Below are 23,433 nucleotides of genomic sequence, written 5' to 3' on the forward strand. Positions count from 1 at the left end.
GAGAGAACAGTCCCAAGGTTTCTCTTCCACAGCCCGGTCATATTGAACTTTCCTACAGTTTACAAGTCAAAACATAAAATGTTACAAAGGTCTATGTAAATTTAGTTAGCGATATACAGAATGTGCGCATGTACTTGATGAGAATATAATTGTATTTGTTTATATTTGATGGTGTGTTATCGAGCCATGAGGTGTTTCTTAGTATTTTTTTCAGGCCTCAAAAGTATTATAAAGCATTTTGGAGCAAATATGCAAAACAATAAGCCATAACTGGAGGCTAAAATGGCAAAGATTTCTACAGCTACTGAGTATTTTCCTGGAGAGCTGACATAGGCAGGGACAAAGGCCACCCAAACTGCACAGAAGATCAACATGCTGAAAGTGATGAGTTTGGCCTCATTGAAGTTGTCGGGGAGTTTTCGAGCCAGAAAAGCCAAGAGGAGACAAGTGCAGGCCAGCAGGCCGATGTATCCCAGGACCAGAGAGAAGCCCAGCACTGACTCCATGGCACACTCCACAGCCACCTTCACTCCTGTCATTTCCCAGTCAGGCTGTGGCTGGGGAGGGCTGAGTGACAACCAAATAATGCAGATAAGGACCTGGATGAGAGAAAATAATTTTTTTATCACAATTGACCAATTCTGAGTTAACGCTGTACTGTTAAAGTTACCTGTATACTAGTGAAGATGCCAACACTCCCTCTCTGTTGGTGAGGACCAAACCATTTCATCAGAGCCTCAGCACCGGGTCGAGCCGAACGGAAAGCTGCTATAACAACCATTGTTTTGACTTGCAGACAAGAAACGGAGAGAACAAAACTGATGCCAAACGCTGCCTGTTGGAAACGACAGGACCAGACCGATGGTCGACCAATGAACACCAGCGAGCACAAGAAGCACAGCTTCAGGGACACAAGAAGAAGGAAGCTCAACTCTGAGTTGTTTGCTCGAACCTGTAAAAAGGGAAAGTTTTTATTTACTCATATCAAGTCATAAAAGTGATATTGACTGTAAATGTACCATGGGTGTTTGTCGGTAGTAAAGGAAAACTACAAAGACTGCTGTGGTCACTACAGCTCCAGACACAGCCACTGTAGTCAGAGTGATGCCCAGAGTTTCATTAAAGGACAGAAAGTCCTGCTGTCGAGGGATGCAGGAAGTTCGGGCCGGATTGGACCAAAACTCAAGAGGACAACGATCACACTGGAGAGAGTCTGAGAGCACAAGGAAAATATAATGTAATATTGAATGTAATGAATCATCATAATGTCAAACATAAACACACATTACAAAGCATCACCTGTTTTGTTGCTTATTTCCCCATCTCCACAGGGAATACAGTCAAAACAGCAGACAGCTTCACCTTTCCGTATGGCCTTTCGAGTCCCAGGCTCACAGCTCATAGTGCACACTGACACAGGCACCTCAGGAACAAACCAAATGATCATCTCCATACACCACAATCTCAACAGTTTAGCTTTATTGTATTACAATATACTGTATACTGACACACTTACTTGATTTGATCCTGTGCTCCATTGAATTCCTGTTTCATTCAGATCAATTTCAAAGCCATCCACTTTCCCAATGAGTGAAAGTCTGAGTGACCCTTCAGGACTCTTCTGCCAGTTGACCAGGTCATACTTAGCTGGAATATCCCCTCCTTGGAAATAAAACCTCTCGCCCTGAGGTGTTGTGAAGTTCACTCTGCTCAAGTGCTCAAGAAGCTGAATGCAAAATACACCAAGTGAAAAAATATGTTTACATTCAGTCAGTATTTTCAATACAAAGCACATCTTGACCTACCTGTGCTGGCGTGACCTGGCGAGGAGAGGAGCAGCTGGATGTAGAGGTGTCAGTGTTGGGGCAGGACAAAAGGCTGTGGAGGGCATGAGCTGCTGCATAAACTGCTAGATATACATTATATGTGACCCTTAACTGGGACATGTCAGTGAAGTGACTGTGCACCCCATACAGTGACTCTGTCCCATTGCAGGGAGGAAGAGAAGCGGAGGATGAAGACACAGGAGCACAGCCAAACTCTTTTCCCCAGTACTCTCTTAAGAACTCATTGTCTGGACTCTGAGATGGATGTAAACCTCTGATGTATGCTTCAAATCCATCGATATTGGAACTTCGAATGGCGACACCAAAAACACCACGAGCGACTCGGGAAGTGGCGGGATGTTGGAGGAGATCACCACTAGTGCTCCAAGCCTCGGTGGCCAGAAACTGTCTGTCAGTCACCTTATGAAAGGGGAAAAGGCGCCAGTGATATGAATATTTAATAGGTGTTTTTTTGTTTTTGTTTTTTCATTTCTCACATTGATTCTGTCTAGTTGCACAAACAGCTCTCTGATGTCTGTGTACCAGGAAACAGCCAGTATGACTTTAGCAGTTGAGGCCTGAATGGTAAGAGCAGCTTCTCTGGCATCAGCCACTATGTTTTGTCTCCTGAGAGTTTTCACAAAAGCCAAACACAGCCCTGACTTTGCAATCTCCTCTTGAAATACCTATGAATAACAAGAAAAGTACTTCTACAATAACATTTTTTTTTTTTCCGTTGTACCTTTATTGCAACAACCCCATAATCACTTTGTGCCACCACTGCTCCGATCCAAGTCCACTTAAAACGTATGGCCAGCTGTGCTAGAGCACGAGCTTGATAAATATCACTTGGGATTGTCCTGAAGAAGTTAGGATACAGTCGTCTGTCACTGAGGCAGGGGCAACTTGCCCAATAGCTGATCTAAAAGAGCATTATACACATCATTTCCAATGTATAATAAGCTCACAGCAATTCATGACATAGTGATACTTCACTTACTACTGGCACAGACAAAGGTCCCAGGATTGATGACAGCATCTTACTTGTAGCTGATGATGCACCTCCAATAATAATGGGAATAAAACTTTTAACTGTGGAAATAACACATTCAAGCTTGCATTAAGGCTTCATACTTGCATCTTTGCGTTGCAAAATCAAAGTTGTTATCATTCATTTATAAGCAACAAAGAAAATATCGTTCAAAAACTAAAAGGCTCAGGAAATTGCTTTAAACATGGTTAGTTTAAGTCACACTTGTCACATGTTATTGGTTACTATTTGCATTTTAAGGATCACTTCACACACAAAAAGACTTTCTTTTGATCACCTTGTTTGTTGAATTTGAAAACAGCAGATTTGTTCACAAATGTGCAGCTTGTTGCTTCTCCTCCAACAAAAGACAGAACATCTTGAAGAGCCCAAGAGGCCCTTCGGCAATTATCAAAAATTTGATAACCCACTTTTAGACCGGGCAGCAGCCTATTATTACGATTGATTTCCTCCACAGCGAAGATCATTGCATAAACATTCTGTAATTGAGATAGTTGTAAACTTCTAAAAGAGAAAAAAAAAAAAAGGCAAAATTGAGATGAGCAAATCCTAAATGATCAAAATTGCCAAGTAGTGGTAATTTACCCTGTACAATTGTATTGTGGTACTTGCTCATAGACATCATCAATAGCTGAAGTTTTGTAATGGAGACTGAAGCTTCCACCCATGACTATATCTCCATCCTGTGACAGAGGCAGATTGCGGTTGGTTTCCCAAATCCAGCAGCGCACTGTTTCCGAATCCTGCAATCCCATCCCCAGACCCCACAGCCCAAATGTGAGAGCACAGCAAAACCACAGCACAGAAGAGACACAATCAGACATCTTGTTTAAAAAAAATGTAACTAAAAAAAGCTCCTCTGTGAAACTGTAGTGGATGTAATCATTGCTCACTTGTCGGCATTTATAATACTAATGTGAGGTCATAAATATGCAAATCAGATGACAGACACAAACAACATTCTGATTTGACGATCCACACACAATCCACACATATACAATTAAGCACATTATGCACAACTGCAAATCAAACTAATGGAATACGTTACAAAAATAAACATTAGGCATTAGGCCGCAGAGAAATAGGAAATAATTTATAAACTATTGTCCTATCTTTGGCCTGTCAACAAGCCAATAAGCTCATCCATAGATATGTAGTGAAACTCATGATAGAAAGTCACCCAAGGAATCCTTTGGACTGGAGTTCATCTGGTTTTATTACAGACAGAATCAGCCCAGCCTCGTACTGCTCAATGTGTTGGCAGCACTATCTGATCACCAGTGCATTTCTCTCTCTGTTGCTTTCACCCTCAGCTCATCACAACTGTTCCTCACCACCTTTAACGCTTTCACAGGACAGAGTTGCCTTTGTCCCGCTGTTAAATGAACAGAGAAAGAGAGAGGAGAGAATGTGCCGCGGTCCTGCTGTAGCGCGCTGCGATCAAAGGGATGCGCTCCATGCTTCAAAAAATGGGAACATTCTGCAGAGCACAGTTTTTGCTGTATAGCCTGTCCAGATCAAGCCCCTCTTCTATTTTAAGAGCGCACACAGCACTTTCGACATTCTAAAAATATTTTTTGGGACAATTTGGGTCAGATTCGGGACGAAAGCCTGGATTTCGGGACTGTCCTAAATTTTTCAGGAGGTTTGGTCACCCTAAGTGAAAGATTTCACAAACTAGGAATGTTTTTCAGTTCAGTGATGTTACATATGATGAAACATAGACAAGCAATAAGAATAAATAGCTATCAGGCAAATAGAAATCAAATCAAATGAAATAAAACAAATATACAGTTTGGAATTTCTCACATTTCTGCCTAAATTGGTCACTAAATGTGGTCTGATCTTCATCAAAATCATAAGAATGAGTAACATTCTTGTTACACATGCAAGAGCTTCTTTCTCAACTGTGTATTTGCGTTCTGTACTGGTAAGTGTGCGCGAGGCTAAAGCAACAGGTTTCTCAGTTCCATCAGTTTGAACTTGTGTGAAAATACTTCCCAGTCCATAGTCACTAGCATCTGTTGACATCACAATTTGTAAAGCAGGGTCAAACAGAGTGAGTGCGGGACTGTTTACAAGGAATTGTTTTACTTCTTCAAAACTGCTTTGTGCCTCAGATGACCATGTGAATGTGTCTTTATTATTGGCACATTCTCTCATGGGGGCTACAACTGTGGCAAAGTTGGGCAGGAATTTTGAATACCATGAAACAAGTCCAAGGAATGACCTTAGAGTTGCAGCATCTGATGGGGGCGGAGCTTTAGTCACAGCATCGATGTGCTCTTGGTCAGGGAGGATGCCATCTGCAGCAATGACATGTCCCAAGAATCGCAGGGAAGGTTTTCTGAAGTGACACTTGTTGTCGTTTAACACTAATCCAGCTTCTTTCAATTTGTGTAGAACTGTGTGGAGGTTTTCATCATGTTCCTGTAGAGTTTTACCATAGACAATAAGATCATCCAAGTAGTTTTGGACACCAGGAATGTCTCTGAGGATTTCCGCCATCATCTTTTGAAAGGCTGAAGGAGCAGATGCAAGTCCGTAGGGCACTCTACGAAATCTGAATAGTCCCTCATGTGTAATGAAGGCAGTGAGATCTCTGCTATCTTCATGAAGGGGCAGTTGGTCGTATGCATTAGCCAAGTCCATTGAAGAGAACACTTTGGCACCATGTAGGTTTGTGAAAAGCTCATCTACATGTGGGAGTGGGTAGCAGTCAATTATTACAGCTTTATTTGGTTAACGGAGATCTGCACACATCCGTATTCCACCAGTTTTGGGTCCTGTAACAACAATTGGTGAAACCCAGGTGCTGGTGTCATCGATCCTCTCGATGACACCAGCATTCAGTAGGCATTCAAACTCAGCTGAAACAGAAGATCTGACAGCAAAAGGTAAACGTCTCAATTTTTGTCTCACAGGTTTGACAGTCGGGTCAAGTTTTACCTTATGGACAAAGTTTTGCACGCAGCCAATATCAGAGAAACACTGTTTTGAGTAGGTGCAGAGTCAGTAGTCATCACAGCAGTTTGTGGAGGCAGGACAGTGTTACCTTTGATGCATATTTTTAGTGCGTTCATCAGGTCTCTTCCAAGTATGGGTGTTCCTCTTTTCACTACATAGAAAGTTCCCATGGAGGACACGTTTCCTCGGCTCACTTTAACACTGAGGCAACCCAGCATTGGAATCTTTCTCTTTGTGTAGGTCAGAGTCAGAGTCCACAACAAGGCTCAAATCCACATTTGGAGAAGTAGGAGTGCATGCCGTAACATCACAGTGGATTTTCTTTGGGGCACGGCTAGCATCTCTCAGATACAGTACAGTCACTTTTGGTAGGTGTATCTCATGTACATCACTTGTTTTAGCTGAACGGCAGATACGAGCAAAATGGCCAATTTTGGAGCATGACTTACATTTTGCCTTGGCAGCTGGGCACTGTGGATAGTTTGCCAAGTGTTTATCTGAGCCACACCTGAAACAACACATCTGTGCGGAAGAAGCAGCAGTATCTGGAGGTTTACTTGGGCGTTTGGTTTGTTGACTTTTCTTTTTTTAAGGAAGACGCTCTTGTATGGCCTGTACTGGAGTAGTGTGGTCTGTTGCCATTGATTTAGCTTGATTCGCAGCAGATTCCACCTGAGTAGCAAGTGTAATGGCTTTATCCAAAGACAAATCAGGTTCAAGCAAAAGTCTTTCTCTGATACGGGACGCAGTAACGTGTTCAATCAGCTGGTCGCGTATCATTTCATCCATTTTGTCCTCAAAGTTGCATCTTGAAGCGAGATCACGTAAAGCAGCCACATATTGTACGATTGTTTCATGAGGTGCTTGTTTTCTTTTTCTGAATAAATGTGTTTCCACAACGACATTTACTTTTGGAGTAAAGTATTTTTCTAAAGCAGTAACGGCTGACGCAGAAGTATCACCCGTCTCTGGTAAAGAGTAGAACAAACGCTGTCCTTCGGTTCCCAAGCAGTGGAGTAAAGTAGCTCTTCGGACATATCGGACGATTTTTGTGTGTCACAAAAATCGCCCAGATGAAGATATAGCTGTCGAAACGCGTTGGCGTTTATTAACCTTCTTGTCCATGCATTAATAAAGGATTTTTAATTTTTTCTACTCCGGAGTGCCTCCATACCTTTTTTGACTGCTTTTGACACGCACAGCCAGTCTCTCCTCTGTCCTCATTTGTATTTGTTTGTTGCTGTTTTCAAAATGACATAGTGTACTAAATTGCACTGAATAATATTGTACTGATCTACTGTATCTATCTGATGCAATTGGCAAGCATACATGACTGGGTCAAAATATCTGTACTACAGTGCCTCTCGAAAGTATTCATACACCTTGAACTTTTGCACATTTTGTCATGTCTACAACCCTAAACACAAAGATTTTATTTTGATTTATTTACTGAACGTTCACACACAAGTAACAGACAACTGTGAAGTGAAAGCAAAATGATACATGATTCTGTTATTTTTCAAAAAATAGAAAAGTGAAAAGTGGGGCTTGCATAAGTATTCATACAGCATGAATGAATACTTTGTGGAACCCCCTTTTACTGTAATAACAGCACAAGTCTTTTGGGGTCTGACTCTACAAGATTTGCACATGTAGAGACTGACATTTTAGCCCATTCATCTTACAAAACAACCCAAGCTCTGTCACATTAGAAGGAGAGCGTTTGTGAACAGCAGTTTTCAGATTATTCCACAGATTTTCAATAGGATTTAGGTCAGGACTTTGACTGGGCCATTCTAACACATTAATATGTTTTTATTGAACCATTCCATTGTAGATTTATCTTTGTGTTTAGGGTCCTTGTCCTGCTGTAAGGTGAATCTCCGTCCCAGCCTCAGTTCTCTTGCTGACTCCAGCAGGTTTTCCTCCAAAATGTCTCTGTATTTGGCTCCATCCATTTTCAAAACTATTCTTACAATCTCCCCAGTCCCTGCTGAGGAAAAGCATTCCCACAGCATGATGCTCCCCCCCCCCATATTTGACACTGGGGATGGTGCACTCAGGACGATGAGCAGTGTTAGGTTTGCTCCATACATAACGTTTCGCATTTGGGCCAAAAAGTTCAATTTTTGTCTCATCTGACCAAAGCTCCTTCTTCCACATGGAGCTGTGTCCTCCAAATGACTTCTAGCAAACTTCAAACAGGATTTCTTATGGCCTCCTTTCAATAATGTCTTTCTTCTTCCACTCGTCCATGAAGGCCAGATCTGTGTAGATACGACTTATAGTCCCATGTACAGATTCCCCCAGCTCAGCGGCAGGACTTCACAGCTCCTCCAGAGTTATCTTGGGGCACTTGGTTGTATTTCTGACCAGTGCTCTCCTTGTTCAGTTTGTTAGTTTATGTGAACAGCCGTGTCTTGGTAAGTCTGCAGTGGTGCTATACTCTTTCCATTTCCGAATGATGGATTGAACAGTGCTCCGGGAGATGTTTAAATCTTGGGAAATCTTTGTATAACTTAATGCTGCTTTAAACTTTTCCACAGCTTTATCCCTGACCTCTCTGGTGCTCCTTGACCTTCATGATGTTGTTTAGTGACCGATACACTCCGACCATAGCTCTGAGGGCCTAAAAGAACAGCTGAAATTATACTGAGAGTAGATTACACACAGGTGGCCTCTATTCAACCGTTAGGCCAAGGTGTGAACATTCTGCCGTCATTAGGAATGTTATAAAGGCAATTTAATGCACTCAGAAAATGCTGTATGAATACTTATGCACGCCCCACTTTTCAATTTTCTATTTTTGGAAAAATAACGGAATCATGTATCATTTTGCTTTCACTTAACAGTTGTCTGTTACTTGTGTGTGAACGTTCAGTAAAAAAATCAAAATAAAATCTTTATGTTTAGGGTTGTCAACATGACAAAATGTGCAAAAGTTCAAGGTGTATGAATACTTACGAGAGGCACTGTACATCGCTACAGAGATTATAAAGAATAACTTAACTTAACTTAAGTTACTAGAATGTGAAGACTATTATAGGGACTTGCTATTTGTTGTTTACAAAGATGAACTGAGAGGTTCTGTTTCATGTAATTTATTTTTCATGACTACAAACTGTTTTCATTAAGTACTCTTGATTAGCAGATTGAACAACAGGGAACTTTTAGCCAAAGAGATGAAAACAAAAAATGTTACAAAAGTCTATGTAAATCTAGTTAGCGATATACAGAATGTGCGCATGTACTTGATGAGAATATAATTGTATTTGTTTATATTTGATGGTGTGTTATCGAGCCATCAGGTGTTTCTTAGTATTTTTTTCAGGCCTCAAAAGTATTATAAAGCATTTTGGAGCAAATATGCAAAATAATAAGCCATAACTGGAGGCCAAAATGGCAAAGATTTCTACAGCCACTGAGTATTTTCCTGGAGAGCTGACATAGGCAGGGACAAAGGCCACCCAAACTGCACAGAAGATCAACATGCTGAAAGTGATGAGTTTGGCCTCATTGAAGTTGTCGGGGAGTTTTCGAGCCAGAAAAGCCAAGAGGAGACAAGTGCAGGCCAGCAGGCCGATGTATCCCAGGACCAGAGAGAAGCCCAGCACTGACTCCATGGCACACTCCACAGCCACCTTCACTCCTGTCATTTCCCAGTCAGGCTGTGGCTGGGGAGGGCTGAGTGACAACCAAATAATGCAGATAAGGACCTGGATGAGAGAAAATAAAAACTTTATCACAATTGACCAATTCTGAGTTAACGCTGTACTGTTAAAGTTACCTGTATACTAGTGAAGATGCCAACACTCCCTCTCTGTTGGTGAGGACCAAACCATTTCATCAGAGCCTCAGCACCGGGTCGAGCCGAACGGAAAGCTGCTAAAACAACCATTGTTTTGACTTGCAGACAAGAAACGGAGAGAACAAAACTGATGCCAAACGCTGCCTGTTGGAAACGACAGGACCAGACCGATGGTCGACCAATGAACACCAGCGAGCACAAGAAGCACAGCTTCAGGGACACAAGAAGAAGGAAGCTCAACTCTGAGTTGTTTGCTCGAACCTGAAAAGCAAAAAGGACAAAGTTTTTCATAATTTAATGGCATGCCACACAACTGTCTACTTTTGTAAAAAATGTACCATGGGTGTTTGTCGGTAGTAAAGAAAAACTACAAAGACTGCTGTGGTCACTACAGCTCCAGACACAGCCACTGTAGTCAGAGTGATGCCCAGAGTTTCATTAAAGGACAGAAAGTCCTGCTGTCGAGGGATGCAGGAAGTTCGGGCCGGATTGGACCAAAACTCAAGAGGACAACGATCACACTGGAGAGAGTCTGAGAGCACTCAGAAGGAAAATATAATGTAATATTGAATGTAACGAATCATCATAATATCAAACATAAACACACATTACAAAGCATCACCTGTGTTGTTGCTTATTTCCCCATCTCCACAGGGAATACAGTCAAAACAGCAGACAGCTTCACCTTTCCGTATGGCCTTTCGAGTCCCAGGCTCACAGCTCATAGTGCACACTGACACAGGCACCTCAGGAACAAACCAAATGATCATCTCCATACACCACAATCTCAACAATTTAGCTTTATTGTATTACAATATACTGTATACTGACACACTTACTTGAGTTGATCCTGTGCTCCATTGAATTCCTGTTTCATTCAGATCAATGTCAAAGCCATCCACTTTCCCAATGAGTGAAAGTCTGAGTGACCCTTCAGGACTCTTCTGCCAGTTGACCAGGTCATACCTAGCTGGAATATCTCCTCCTTGGAAATAAAAGCTCTCACCCTGGGGTGTTATGAAGTTCACTCTGCTCAAGTGCTCAAGAAGCTGAATGCAAAATACACCAAGTGAAAAACATGGTAATATTCAGTCAGTATTTTCAATACAAAGCACATCTTGACCTACCTGTGCTGGCGTGACCTGGTGAGGAGAGGAGCAGCTGGATGTAGAGGTGTCAGTGTTGGGGCAGGACAAAAGGCTGTGGAGGGCATGAGCTGCTGCATAAACTGCAAGATATACATTATATGTGACCCTTAACTGGGACATGTCAGTGAAGTGACTCTGCACCCCATACAGTGACTCTGTCCCATTGCAGGGAGGAAGAGAAGCGGAGGATGAAGACACAGGAGCACAGCCAAACTCTTTTTCCCAGTACTCTCTTAAGAACTCATTGTCTGGACTCTGAGATGGATGTAAACCTCTGATGTATGCTTCAAATCCATCGATATTGGAACTTCGAATGGCCACACCAAAAACACCACGAGCGACTCTGGAAGTGGCCGGATGTTGGAGGAGATCACCACTAGTGCTCCAAGCCTCGGTGGCCAGAAACTGTCTGTCAGTCACCTTATGAAAGGGGAAAAGGCGTCAGTGATATGAATATTTAATAGGTGTTTTTTTGTTTTTGTTTTTTTCATTTCTCACATTGATTCTGTCTAGTTGCACAAACAGCTCTCTGATGTCTGTGTACCAGGAAACAGCCAGTATGACTTTAGCAGTTGAGGCCTGAATGGTAAGAGCAGCTTCTCTGGCATCAGCCACTATGTTTTGTCTCCTGAGAGTTTTCACAAAAGCCAAACACAGCCCTGACTTTGCAATCTCCTCTTGAAATACCTATGAATAATAAGAAAAGTACTTCTATAATGACAATCAAATTTCCATAACATTTTCTGTTGTACCTTTAATGCCACAAGCCCATAATCACTTTGTGCCATCACTGCTCCAATCCAAGTCCACTTAAAACGTATGGCCAGCTGTGCTAGAGCACGAGCTTGATAAATATCACTCGGGATTGTCCTGAAGAAGTTCGGATACAGTCGTCTGTCACTGAGGCAGGGGCAACTAGACTGGTAGCTCATCTAAAATGATTGGAAACATTTAGCAATATTGTAGTCCACAAATTATATTGTTATTGTATAATGTAAAGGTATGTACTGTATATAAAACTTACTAGAGGCACAGACAGTGGACCAAGGACACCTGTTAGAATAATGGCTGCTTTTGAGGAAGCGCCACCAATAATTAAAGGCACATTTTTAACCCCTTTGGAAAAGAAAAATACTATTACATACCATTACAAGCATCATTCCATCATGTGGACAAACACAGTACTTATATGTGAATATTACCACCCATTTCCTTTGTCTTGCCTACAGACCCCGTATTATTCTCTGGAGTAATTGAACAGTTTGTGTCGTATCCTCCAACTAGAGAGAGAGCTGCCTCCATCGCCCAAGGGTGCAGACCACAGCTGTCGAGTATACGATAGCCAAGCCTCACTCCAGGCAGCAGAGATTCACTGTGATTGATCTCATCCACAGCAAACATCATGGCATAGATGTACTGCATTGGAAGATCCTCTATACTGTGGCACAGAACTCATTGAGAAATGCTATACATGATGCAATAGAAGCATAGGTTTGTGCATTACCCAGAACATGTTTTAAATTGAGGTAGCTGAGTAAAATCACTGTCAATGTTTGGCGGTTGGTAATGAAGACTGTAGAGCCCTCCAATAACCACGTCCCCATCCTGGTATAGACCCTTGTCAGAAGCAGAAGTCCAGCGAGTGCAGGAGAGTGACTGCACACCATGGAGCCCCACTCGAAAGCTCAGCTGTCTCCCCATCAGCCCCATCAGAAGAAGAACAGGAGCAGCCCACAACCACAATGACAAGAGCCAAGAGAAAGATAAGAAAGGCATTGATGAAGCGCTTTAAGGAAATCAAGAAAATATTCTCTTTAAACCGTCAATAAAGTATCCCCAAAATGAAGTAGATATCGAACAGCATAGTAAAATATGGTACCAGTCAGTGGCACAGCCCCCACCTCCTCTGAACTCCCTGTATGTGTGACTGGTATTTATAGTGGTGCCTGCTCCCAACGAATCATAAACAAGATGACGATAACAAAAATGTAGACTGATGTAGCTTATTGACATTTTTTTATTCATTAATTATTACATTATCATGAACTTTTTTACTATTGGAAATCAAAAGTATTCATGTCTAACATAAGAAGTCAGAAACTAAACATGATTGTGTAATTTTCTGTGTAAATTATTTATCCAACATATACTTTTTAGAGTTTTTCTCTGGCTGTAGAAGAATAATAAAACATTTTGGTGCAAAAATACATATAAGTAAACCATAACTGGAGGCCAAAATGGCAAAAATCTCCACAGCAACCACATATTTTCCTGGAGAGCTGACATAGGCAGGGACAAAGGCCACCCAAACTGCACAGAAGATCAACATGCTGAAAGTGATGAGTTTGGCCTCGTTGAAGTTGTCGGGGAGTTTTCGAGCCAGAAAAGCCAAGAGGAGACAAGTGCAGGCCAGCAGGCCGATGTATCCCAGGACCAGAGAGAAGCCCAGCACTGACTCCATGGCACACTCCAGAGTCACCTTTGACCCCTGGACACCCAGGTCCAGGTGAGGCTCTGGAGGACTGACACTCAGCCACACAACACAGATGATGATCTAGGAAACAAAACATAGTATATAATATATGATCAAACGTGTTTATATAGAACAGTCACAACTGTGTCTGACCTGCACAGTGGTGAAGAGGCCGACACTTCCTCTCTGTTGGTGAGGACCAAACCACTTCATCAGAGCATCTGAGCCGGGTCGTGCTGAACGGAAAACCGCCAAAACAACCATAGTCTTAACTAGAAGACAGGACACACAAAGAACGAAGCTGATGCCAAACGCTGCCTGCTGGAAACGACAGGACCAGACCGACGGTCGACCAATGAACACCAGCGAGCACAAGAAGCACAGCTTCAGGGATAAAAGGAGCAGGAAGCTCAGCTCTTTGTTATTGGCTCGAACCTGAATAATATATACATAGATAAAAAAATTAAAAAAACTGTCGATGCAGAAAATATTTTACACTGATATACATTATCCCACCATGGGTGTTTGTCGGTAGTAAAGGAAAACTACAAAGACTGCTGTGGTCACTACAGCTCCAGACACAGCCACTGTAGTCAGAGTGATGCCCAGAGTTTCATTAAAGGACAGAAAGTCCTGCTGTCGAGGGATGCAGGAAGTTCGGGCCGGATTGGACCAAAACTCAAGAGGACAACGATCACACTGGAGAGAGTCTGAGAGCACTCAGAAGGAAAATGTATCATAATATAGAATGTAATAAACAATAGGGCATAATATCAAGCATAAACAATTATTACAAAGCATCACCTGTGTTATTGCTTATTTCCCCATCTCCACAGGGAATACAGTCAAAACAGCAGACAGCTTCACCTTTCCGTATGGCCTTTCGAGTCCCAGGCTCACAGCTCATCGTGCACACTGACACAGGCACCTGTATTTACATAGGCACAGTTTAAACTTGGCACATCATGTTTCACATTCATTTGTTCTTTCATTTATTTATTTATTTTTTTTCTTTTATTTTTCTTGTTGTACTACCTGACCAGATTCAGTTCTCCACTGAATAGCAGATTCATTCAGGTGAATGCCGAGATCATCCACACTACCAATTATAACATTTTTCAGGTTGCCTTCAGGCGTCTTCTGCCAGTTGACAATGTCAAATTTGGGGGGAAAGTCACCATCTTGAAAAGCAAATGTTTCTCCATGTGGTGTAGAGATGGTTACTTTTTCCAAGTGCTGCAAAAGCTACAAATGTGATTTGATTCATCAATCGGTTGTATTCAACCCATCTGATGAAAAATATTACAACCTGTGCAGATGTGAAGTATTGAGGAGAGGAGCAGCTGGATGTAGAGGTGTCAGTGTTGGGGCAGGACAAAAGGCTGTGGAGGGCATGAGCTGCTGCATAAACTGCCAGATATACATTATATGTGACTCTTAAGTGGGACATGTCAGTGAAGTGACTGTACACCCCATACAGTGACTCTGTCCCATTGCAGGGAGGAAGAGGAGCGGAGGATGAAGACACAGGAGCACAGCCAAACTCTTTTTCCCAGTACTCTCTTAGGAAAACATCATGTGGGCGCAGAGATGGGTGTAAACTGCGCACATAATTTTCAAAGCCCGGTATCTGTGCACTGCGGATGGCCACTCCAAGAACACCATGACTTAACTTTGAAAAGGCCTCATTCTGCAGAATGTCTTCACTGGTGCTCCAAGCCGCAACTGACAGAAACTGTCTGTCAGTAATCTGACATGACAAACAAAATCAATACAAGTTCCTTTTAAATCATTTATAAATGCTGTAAAATTAAAGAAACACTTACATTTCTTCTAAGAAGCTCAACAAAGATCTGCATAACATCAGTGTACCAACAAAAAATCAAGATCACTCTTGCAGTAGAAGCTTGAATTAAGTCCGCTGCCTTTTTGGCATCGGTTCGTATAGACCGTCTGCTCACTGGTAATACAAAATCCAGACACACGCCTTTTCCTTCAATTTCCTGCTGAAATACCTGGAATAAAGAACAGAAATAAGAATGCACAATGTGTTTGAAGGTCACTTAAATACGCTGAAAAATAAAGTACTACCTTTATTGCCAACTGTCCATAATCATTATTTGCTATAATTGCCCCAAGCCAAGACCATTTAAAATGAATGGCAAGATGGGCCACTGTCCGTGTTTGATATACATCACTTGAAATTGTTCTGAAAAAACTTGGAAACTTATCTTTGTCACTTAAACAGGGGCAGACAGCAAGATAGCTTATCTAAAAACAAAAAAGAATGTGACGTCTAAATGACCTGAATCGGTGAATTATTTCCCATTTAAATGAAACTTACAAGTGGGATAGAGAAAGGTTTCAGTGCATTAGACACATATACTGATGATGTGGATGAAGCAGGCCCAATTATCACATTCAGTTCATCTTGAACAAAATAATCATTATATTATTATTGTTATTATTATTACCGGTACACGAGAATAAAATATCTCGTCAGTGGTTACTTTCCATTCATACCGGCTTTTTCAGTTGTGGAATTGGCTAATTTGCAGGTGTGTATTTGCCCTCCAATTACAGACATGGCTGTCAAAAGTGGGGAGGAGGGGTAACGACCACAAATGTCCATTATTTGGTATCCAAGCATCACTCCAGGCAGCAGGCTCTTGTTACGGTTAATCTCCTCCACCGCAAATTCCATAGCATACACAGACTTTAATGCATCTATGTCTAAGAGCAGCCTTATCAAAGAGAATACAGACATGTTAATACTTTTAGCGGTTTAAATCATGGTAACTGTTGTAATGTGCATACCCCTGGCATTGTTTATAATGTGGTGGCTTCGTAAAATCTTGCTCAAAAAATTCTGGCACATTATAAAGGCTGAACATTCCTCTAATTACCACATCCCCTTCTCTGGAGATCTCCTGGTTGTTTTGCATGCTCCTTAGAAAGCATTGTGTTGCATAGGACTCTCTTATCCAGAAATAAGGAAGGAGCAGAAATAATAGGAGTGATCCAAATAAACTCCTGCATGGTGTCATCAGATCTGCACATTCAACATACACATGAATAAAAAACAACATAAAGTACATTTTAAAATTGTTCTGTTAAGACATTATATTTGATACCCAAAAATGTAAGCTGTACCTGTAATGACTGGTTTCAAGTCGTCAAGAAACACACCCTCTACGCTTAACGCTCAGAACCAACCGTAAATGTGAGGCAGAAGTTTTTATAACCGCTGCCACTGTACAAACACCATTTGTGAGCTGTAACTCTCCAGGGCAGTGGTTCCCAAAGTGGGGTCCAAGTCCCCCTGGTGAGCCTGAGAGACACTGCAGGGGGGCCTTCAAAACTTGTCCACAAAAAGGCCCACTGGAAAGAAGTTTGAAAGAAAACATATATATTCCAATGCTATCCTTTTTTGTTCTGAAATCTGAAGCAGTCAAACGTTCCAAAATCTTTTGAATGAAGTAAATTATTTTTATTGGGGAGGGGGCAGTGGAAAGTTGAGATCGATAAGGGGGCCACAATGCTCGAGACATTGGGAAAAGCTGCTCTCGGATATCTAGTATGCAGAACACACGACAAATGAGATGTTTATGTGTGATGCTTATGATTATTTGAAAAGATATTGTCATTCCAACAAATGGGAGACTTAAAGTTAACCTCTGTACCGATTTGATGATTACAGTAGACTTAGACAATAAACTTCTATACTTAATGAAACACCCTGAGCTTAATGTTGTTGTTGTTGTTGTTGTTGTTGTTGTTGTTGTTGTTGTTGTTGTTGTTGTTGTTGTTGTTGTTGTTGTTGTTGTTGTTGTTGTTGTTGTTGTTGTTGTTGTTGTATTACCTGTGTATGAATGTGGTGCATGTGAGAGGAGTGGTTGGTGGTGGCCCGAGTGGCTGATCGGACTAATAATAAGTTCCCTGCTCCTGTATCTGAATCTGTATCTGAGGACTTCTTCCACCACAGACTAAAACACAGTGTGGTACAATGACAATAGGATAATGATTTTCCTTTATTGGTTTATTTGGTCGGGACAGTGCATGTTAATGAACATACATGGGTCTCATGCATATAAACATGCCACACTGGATTGTAGCCTTGGGCTAATTTCCATCCATCGTCCTCCATGCGCACTCTCAAACACACTCTCATTCATCCTGGTCTATTGTATATGTTTTTAGTGGTAGGGGAAACCAGAGGAAACCTACGCAGACACGAGGAGAACATGCAAACTCCACACAGAAAGGCCCCGTCTAGGTGGTAATCAAACTACTCTAGCCTGTTATTCAGGGACCTTCTAGCTGTGAAGCATGAGCTCTAACCACTGTACGCTGGAGAGAGTATGACCAGAGAGCAGTGAACAGAATTGCCCATTGGGATGAATAAAGTTGTTTTGATTTTTTTTATTTGATTTGAGTAGCACCTTGCAACAGCTTAAACTTAACCTGAACAAGGGGTTGAAAGACAGTCAGATTTGTAATCATTAGCACAAAACTGGTTAATCGGGGCAGTGTTAAAAATGTAAGAAGGTACAATAAAAAAAAAAAACTGTATATAATTGTAATTGCAAGTGTAAATACTGTAAATACTGCATCTGAATGTTTGCTGCCTAGAGACTAGAGATGAAAATTAGCTTGTGGCTGTCTCTGGTCTGTGCAACACATTTGTTGTGCAATGCCCCTGTCAAATAAATAAATGAATTAAATTAAATTAAATAAATCCGTGCCACCCATTAAAGAGGGGGCATTATGCTTTTTTCAATCACATAGCACCAGTCTATAGCCAACTACAATGATGACGAAACCTTCTGTTGGTCTGTAAATGCAGTTAATTAAAATAACTGCCTTGCATAAAATTGCTCTCTCAAAATGGCTGTAGTGAATTTCTTGAAATAGGCCTCTGTCTCTTTAAGAACCTCTGACCCTTCCCGACACGCCCCCTCCACACGCTGTCTGTGGCATCAGTGGGGAGGGGGTTCTGCTGAGGAGCAGTGGTTGGTTACTCGGCTGGTGATGAAAGGTTGGAGGCGTCTCCAGGAGGTGGAGGCGTTCCTAGGAGGACTCAGGCAAACCTATCCCTAAGATGGCTGCCATCAGAGTTTTTACAGATTACTCAAAAATACGTGAATGTGCCAAGGCAACACTTCAGATGATGTAAAGCTTGAAAAAGTCGATTTTGCTTAATACCCCCCCCCTTTAAAAAAAAAAAAAACTGCCACAACTGCACTGGTTAGACTGCCAAACTGTGCCATTGGCTTCTCCCACCACTACCAAGCTCTCACTCACATGCCCCACATGTGTACATATGCATGGTGAGTGAAGTGCCTTGCCCAAGGACATGGCGACGTCATGCACTTGTTGGAGGAGGGACTCGAAATTCCTTCATGAGATATCTGCTTTAAACTGTGGGCCACCGTCGGAAAAGGCATGTGAGATACGACGTTACGAAGTTACAAGTGAAAAAACAGTAAAATAGCCAACAAAATAATGCTGATGAAGTAGACTACCCACAATAATAACAGGTCATTTAACAATTTGTTTTTTGTTTTTTAAAGTCAGTAAGTTTTTTTTTTTACATTTGTGAACGATTTTCCTCTTGTCGGCTAATCGTTATTACGTTATCGGTTCTTACAGTCCTTTTCTCATATTTATCAATGTGCACAATGGAGTGTACTTCACACAGCCTCCCCTCTTAGCAAAATGTGTTGCCTTTGTTGTTCAGAAAAGAGCCCTTTTACACCTCTTAATTCACTGTTGATATGGACTATGGCATATTCATTGGCAGAGATAATGAATCTCTTCTCAGATTTATCATTGTCAACAATGAAATCAATGGCCCTGTGAATGTGTGCCTAAATGCTAATGTGGCTAACATGTGCTTCAGGCGTGCTCTCCAAGCATTTTAGGAAATGGCTAATTTTGAAGAGAATGGTTATTAGAAAAATGGAGCAGAACAGGGATTATCTAAAGTTTATGTAGATTTTCTCATTTGTGGAGTAATTTTAGGTAATTTCCGGGCAAATTGTTGAACAGAACAGCAACACACACAAAAAAATCACCATGCTAAAAGAAAAGCTTTGTGACCAAAGTTAACTGTAAAGAGAGCTGGATTCCCTGAGCAACAGGTGCACGGCAGACATCCAATTATGAAAATCTCTGGAGTAAAACATGCGTCATTGTTGTTGAGGGCTGTATTTCACAATCAACGGAAGGCACTTAAAAATAGGGCTGCTGAAAATACTGACAGCATTAATGGTGCGTGGATGCCATCTAGTGGACAAACAGAGCAGGACAACAAGTCAGTAAAGCCAGCATTTATTGTTTATTCACATAATAAGTGAATAAATAAAAGTACAGTGTTTAAAATGGATGATGATGATGATGATGATGATGATGATGATGATGATGATGATGATGATGATGATGATGATGATGATGATGATGATGATGATGATGATGATGGATTAAGCAAATAAATGTATCACATAATGATAACTGTTGACCTTCTATTAACTTTTAGATCAGATATCTTATGAAACAATGTCATTTTCCCATTAAGTGTTTCTTGGTGTTTTTCTCTGGTTGTAGAAGAATAATAAAACATTTTGGTGCAAAAATACATATAAGTAAACCATAACTGGAGGCCAAAATGGCAAAAATCTCCACAGCAACCACATATTTTCCTGGAGAGCTGACATAGGCAGGGACAAAGGCCACCCAAACTGCACAGAAGATCAACATGCTGAAAGTGATGAGTTTGGCCTCATTGAAGTTGTCGGGGAGTTTTCGAGCCAGAAAAGCCAAGAGGAGACAAGTGCAGGCCAGCAGGCCGATGTATCCCAGGACCAGAGAGAAGCCCAGCACTGACTCCATGGCACACTCCAGAGTCACCTTTGACCCCTGGACACCCAGGTCCAGGTGAGGCTCTGGAGGACTGACACTCAGCCACACAACACAGATGATGATCTAGGAAACAAAACATAGTATATAATATATGATCAAATGCGTTTATATAGAACAGTCACAACTTTGTCTGACCTGCACAGTGGTGAAGAGGCCGACACTTCCTCTCTGTTGGTGAGGACCAAACCACTTGATCAGAGCCTCTGAGCCGGGTCGTGCTGAACGGAAAACCGCCAAAACAACCATAGTCTTAACTAGAAGACAGGACACACAAAGAACGAAGCTGATGCCAAACGCTGCCTGTTGGAAACGACAGGACCAGACTGACGGTCGACCAATGAACACCAGCGAGCACAAGAAGCACAGCTTCAGGGACAAAAGGAGCAGGAAGCTGAGCTCTTTGTTGTTGGCTCGAACCTGAGTAACAAGTACATGGATGAAAAAAATTCTACTTTTGATGCTGAAAATATTTTACACTGATATACATTATCCCACCATGGGTGTTTTTCGGTAGTAAAGGAAAACTACGAAGACTGCTGTGGTCACTACAGCTCCAGACACAGCCACTGTAGTCAGAGTGATGCCAAGAGTGTCATTAAAGGACAGAAAGTCCTGCTGTCGAGGGATGCAGGAAGTTCGGGCCGGATTGGACCAAAACTCAAGAGGACAACGATCACACTGGAGAGAGTCTGAGAGCACTCAGAAGATTTTTTTAATTATTACAATCATTACAGAAATAAACGGACAATGGACAGACAATAAACTGACAATTTTCTTAAACATGAATTGATGTAAACATTACAAAGCATCACCTGTTCTGTTGCTTATCTCCCCATCCCCACAGGAGATGCAGTCAAAACAGCAGACAGCTTCTCCTTTCCGTATGGCCTTTCGAGTCCCAGGCTCACAGCTTATAGTGCACACTGACACAGGCACCTTTGTAAAGATACATTTAGATCTAATGAACAAATAAAATGTGTTCTGCTTTTAAAAGTTCATTACCTGACTTGATCCTGTACTCCACTGAACCGTTGATTCATTTAATTCAATCGCAAATCCATCCACTCTCCCAATAAGAACAAGTCTTAGTGACCCGTCTGGAGCCTTCTGCCAGTTAACCAAATCAAATTTTGGTTGAATGTCAGCTCCCTGGAAACCAAACCACTCTCCATTTGGTGTGGATACGTTTACTTTATTCAAGTGCTGTAAAAGCTGTCGCAAATAGGCCACAGTCAAGAACTGATAAACTCTACAAACGACCCACAGTTGATTTTACCTGTGCTGGCGTGACCTGGTGAGGAGAGGAGCAGCTGGATGCAGAGGTGTCAGTGTTGGGGCAGGACAAAAGGCTGTGGAGGGCATGAGCTGCTGCATAAACTGCCAGATATACATTATATGTGACTCTTAACTGGGACATGTCAGTGAAGGGACTGTGCACCTCATACAGTGACTCTGTCCCATTGCAGGCTTGGGACACAGGATCACAGCCAAACTCTTTTTTCCAGTATTCTCTTAAGAACACGTCATGTGGGCGCAGAGATGGGTGTAAACTGCGCACATAATGTTCAAAGCCCGGTATCTGTGCACTGCGGATGGCCACTCCAAGAACACCACTAGCCACCTTCAAAAGAGCAACATTTTTAATAAGTTCCTCACTAGTGCTCCAAGCTTCACTGGCAATAAACTGTCTGCCTGTGATCTGAAGAAAAAACATAGATATGAGGTTTTTTTTTGAAAACACAAGATATTTTAGTGTAATTATTTTGTATATTGAGGCCATTTACTGTACATTTCTTTGTGCCAGTTGTATAAACACTTCCCGCACATCTGTACGCCAACAGAAGATGAGAATGACTCGAGCAGTAGAAGCTTGTATGGTTGATGCGGCTTTTTTAGCATCAGTCTTGATAGTTGCTCTACTGACAGGAACAATGAAATCCACACAGATGCCTTTTCCTTCAGTCTCTTTTTTAAAAACCTGGAATATTTAAAAGATAATAATTAAATAAAAAAACTATTGATTTTTTTCATTTATTTTTTTGTCAAAGGTTTCAGTTCAGGAATCACCTGCAAAGCCAGATGACCATAATCATTGTTTGCTATTACTGCTCCAACCCAGGACCATTTGAAGCGTATGGCCAGTTGTGCCATTGCCCAACTTTGGAAAACATCACTTGGAATTGTTCGGAAGAAGTTTGGGTATTTTGCCCTGTCACTCAGACATGGGCAACTTGCAAGGTCGCTAATCTGTCAAAACACACCGCATTTGAAATCATTTTGTTTATTTATTTATTTATTTTTAAGTAGTATATTTTACAGCAAGATAAAATCCATACAATTGGTGTTGAAAGAGGAGCCACTAAGTTGGACAATATAATTCCCGTGGTTGAAGAAGATGCACCAATGATCACTGGTGCAACCAGATCATCTAAGATAAATAAATAAATAAATAAAACTCTGCTTATTTTACACCACTCTTTCCTTTTAAATGCTGTACCTTCATTGTCATTCATATCCCTTTGTGCAGGACCCTCTGATTGACATGTGGAAGTGCGACCGGCAATCAATGAAAGTGCAGCTTTGATTGCCCACGGGTATCGGGTACAACTGTCCAGTATTCGGTAGCCAAGCTTCACTCCCTGAAGGAGACTGGTGTTGTGATTTATTTCCTCCACAGCAAACGCCATTGCATAAACAGACTTTAACGTCTCGGGTTCCAAACTGACATTAGAGGGAAACAAATGTAAATTCAATAGTAAAATCATGGATATGCATGAACATATCAGGATTTTTTACTGAATATTATATTTCAATGAATTCTCAACAAACATACCCCGTACATGGTCCATAATACGGCTCTTCTGTATAATTCAAGTATTTAGGAAATGATGGTTTGTAAAACAGGTTGAAGAGCCCACCAATGATGATATCTCCTTTCAGAGAGAGCCCGTTGTGGATGTCATTGCCATAACGTGAACATGGCATTGAATGGACCACTCGAATCTGTCCATAGTAAGCTATACTTAGGAACAGCAAAGAACAGGTTGTCCAGGGCCAAAGTAGAATTAGCATCTTCACCCAATATGCATGAAAATGATTCCCTAAAAAATGCAAAAGTCAACAATTATCCATAAGTATCAGAACTGAAGATCAAACTTACCTCAGGACATGAAATAATTCCTTGGATCACTTCAAATGTGCTAACAAACGTATGCGATTCACATCAACATAACACGGTT

General features: G+C 41.5%; 4 protein-coding genes across 4 annotated transcripts; all 4 read right to left on the bottom strand.

Moving 5' to 3' along the window:
- Positions 1 to 176: 176 nt before the first annotated feature.
- LOC306978714 (extracellular calcium-sensing receptor-like) lies at positions 177 to 2,865 on the bottom strand (the record flags this gene model as incomplete). The annotated part of the gene is made up of 9 exons (XM_079577378.1): positions 177 to 599; positions 671 to 952; positions 1,020 to 1,213; positions 1,300 to 1,423; positions 1,517 to 1,726; positions 1,806 to 2,246; positions 2,324 to 2,512; positions 2,569 to 2,748; positions 2,827 to 2,865. The coding sequence occupies 9 exons, from the start codon at positions 2,863 to 2,865 to the stop codon at positions 177 to 179; spliced, it is 2,082 nt and encodes a 693-aa protein (XP_079433504.1).
- A 6,272-nt stretch (positions 2,866 to 9,137) lies between these two features.
- LOC306978722 (extracellular calcium-sensing receptor-like) lies at positions 9,138 to 12,237 on the bottom strand (the record flags this gene model as incomplete). The annotated part of the gene is made up of 10 exons (XM_079577392.1): positions 12,003 to 12,237; positions 11,825 to 11,934; positions 11,553 to 11,732; positions 11,299 to 11,487; positions 10,780 to 11,220; positions 10,492 to 10,701; positions 10,275 to 10,398; positions 9,991 to 10,184; positions 9,632 to 9,913; positions 9,138 to 9,560 (listed from the first exon to the last, which is right to left on the bottom strand). The coding sequence occupies exons 1-10, from the start codon at positions 12,220 to 12,222 to the stop codon at positions 9,138 to 9,140; spliced, it is 2,373 nt and encodes a 790-aa protein (XP_079433518.1). The 5' UTR covers positions 12,223 to 12,237.
- Positions 12,238 to 12,931: 694 nt separating this feature from the next.
- LOC306962065 (extracellular calcium-sensing receptor-like) lies at positions 12,932 to 16,218 on the bottom strand (the record flags this gene model as incomplete). Its single annotated transcript, XM_079555103.1, has 7 exons — positions 12,932 to 13,354; positions 13,427 to 13,708; positions 13,790 to 13,983; positions 14,078 to 14,201; positions 14,309 to 14,518; positions 14,583 to 15,023; positions 16,180 to 16,218. The coding sequence occupies 7 exons, from the start codon at positions 16,216 to 16,218 to the stop codon at positions 12,932 to 12,934; spliced, it is 1,713 nt and encodes a 570-aa protein (XP_079411229.1).
- A 3,594-nt stretch (positions 16,219 to 19,812) lies between these two features.
- Positions 19,813 to 22,707, bottom strand: LOC306962152 (extracellular calcium-sensing receptor-like; the record flags this gene model as incomplete). Its single annotated transcript, XM_079555225.1, has 10 exons — positions 19,813 to 20,257; positions 20,330 to 20,611; positions 20,690 to 20,883; positions 21,007 to 21,130; positions 21,197 to 21,406; positions 21,471 to 21,893; positions 22,050 to 22,172; positions 22,262 to 22,441; positions 22,531 to 22,622; positions 22,692 to 22,707. 10 exons carry the CDS (start codon positions 22,705 to 22,707, stop codon positions 19,835 to 19,837), a joined length of 2,067 nt encoding a protein of 688 aa, XP_079411351.1. The 3' UTR covers positions 19,813 to 19,834.
- Between the last annotated feature and the right edge of the window lie 726 nt (positions 22,708 to 23,433).

Source organism: Gobius niger (assembly GCF_951799975.1).
Source record: "Gobius niger genome assembly, chromosome: 1".
NCBI lineage: Eukaryota > Metazoa > Chordata > Actinopteri > Gobiiformes > Gobiidae > Gobius > Gobius niger.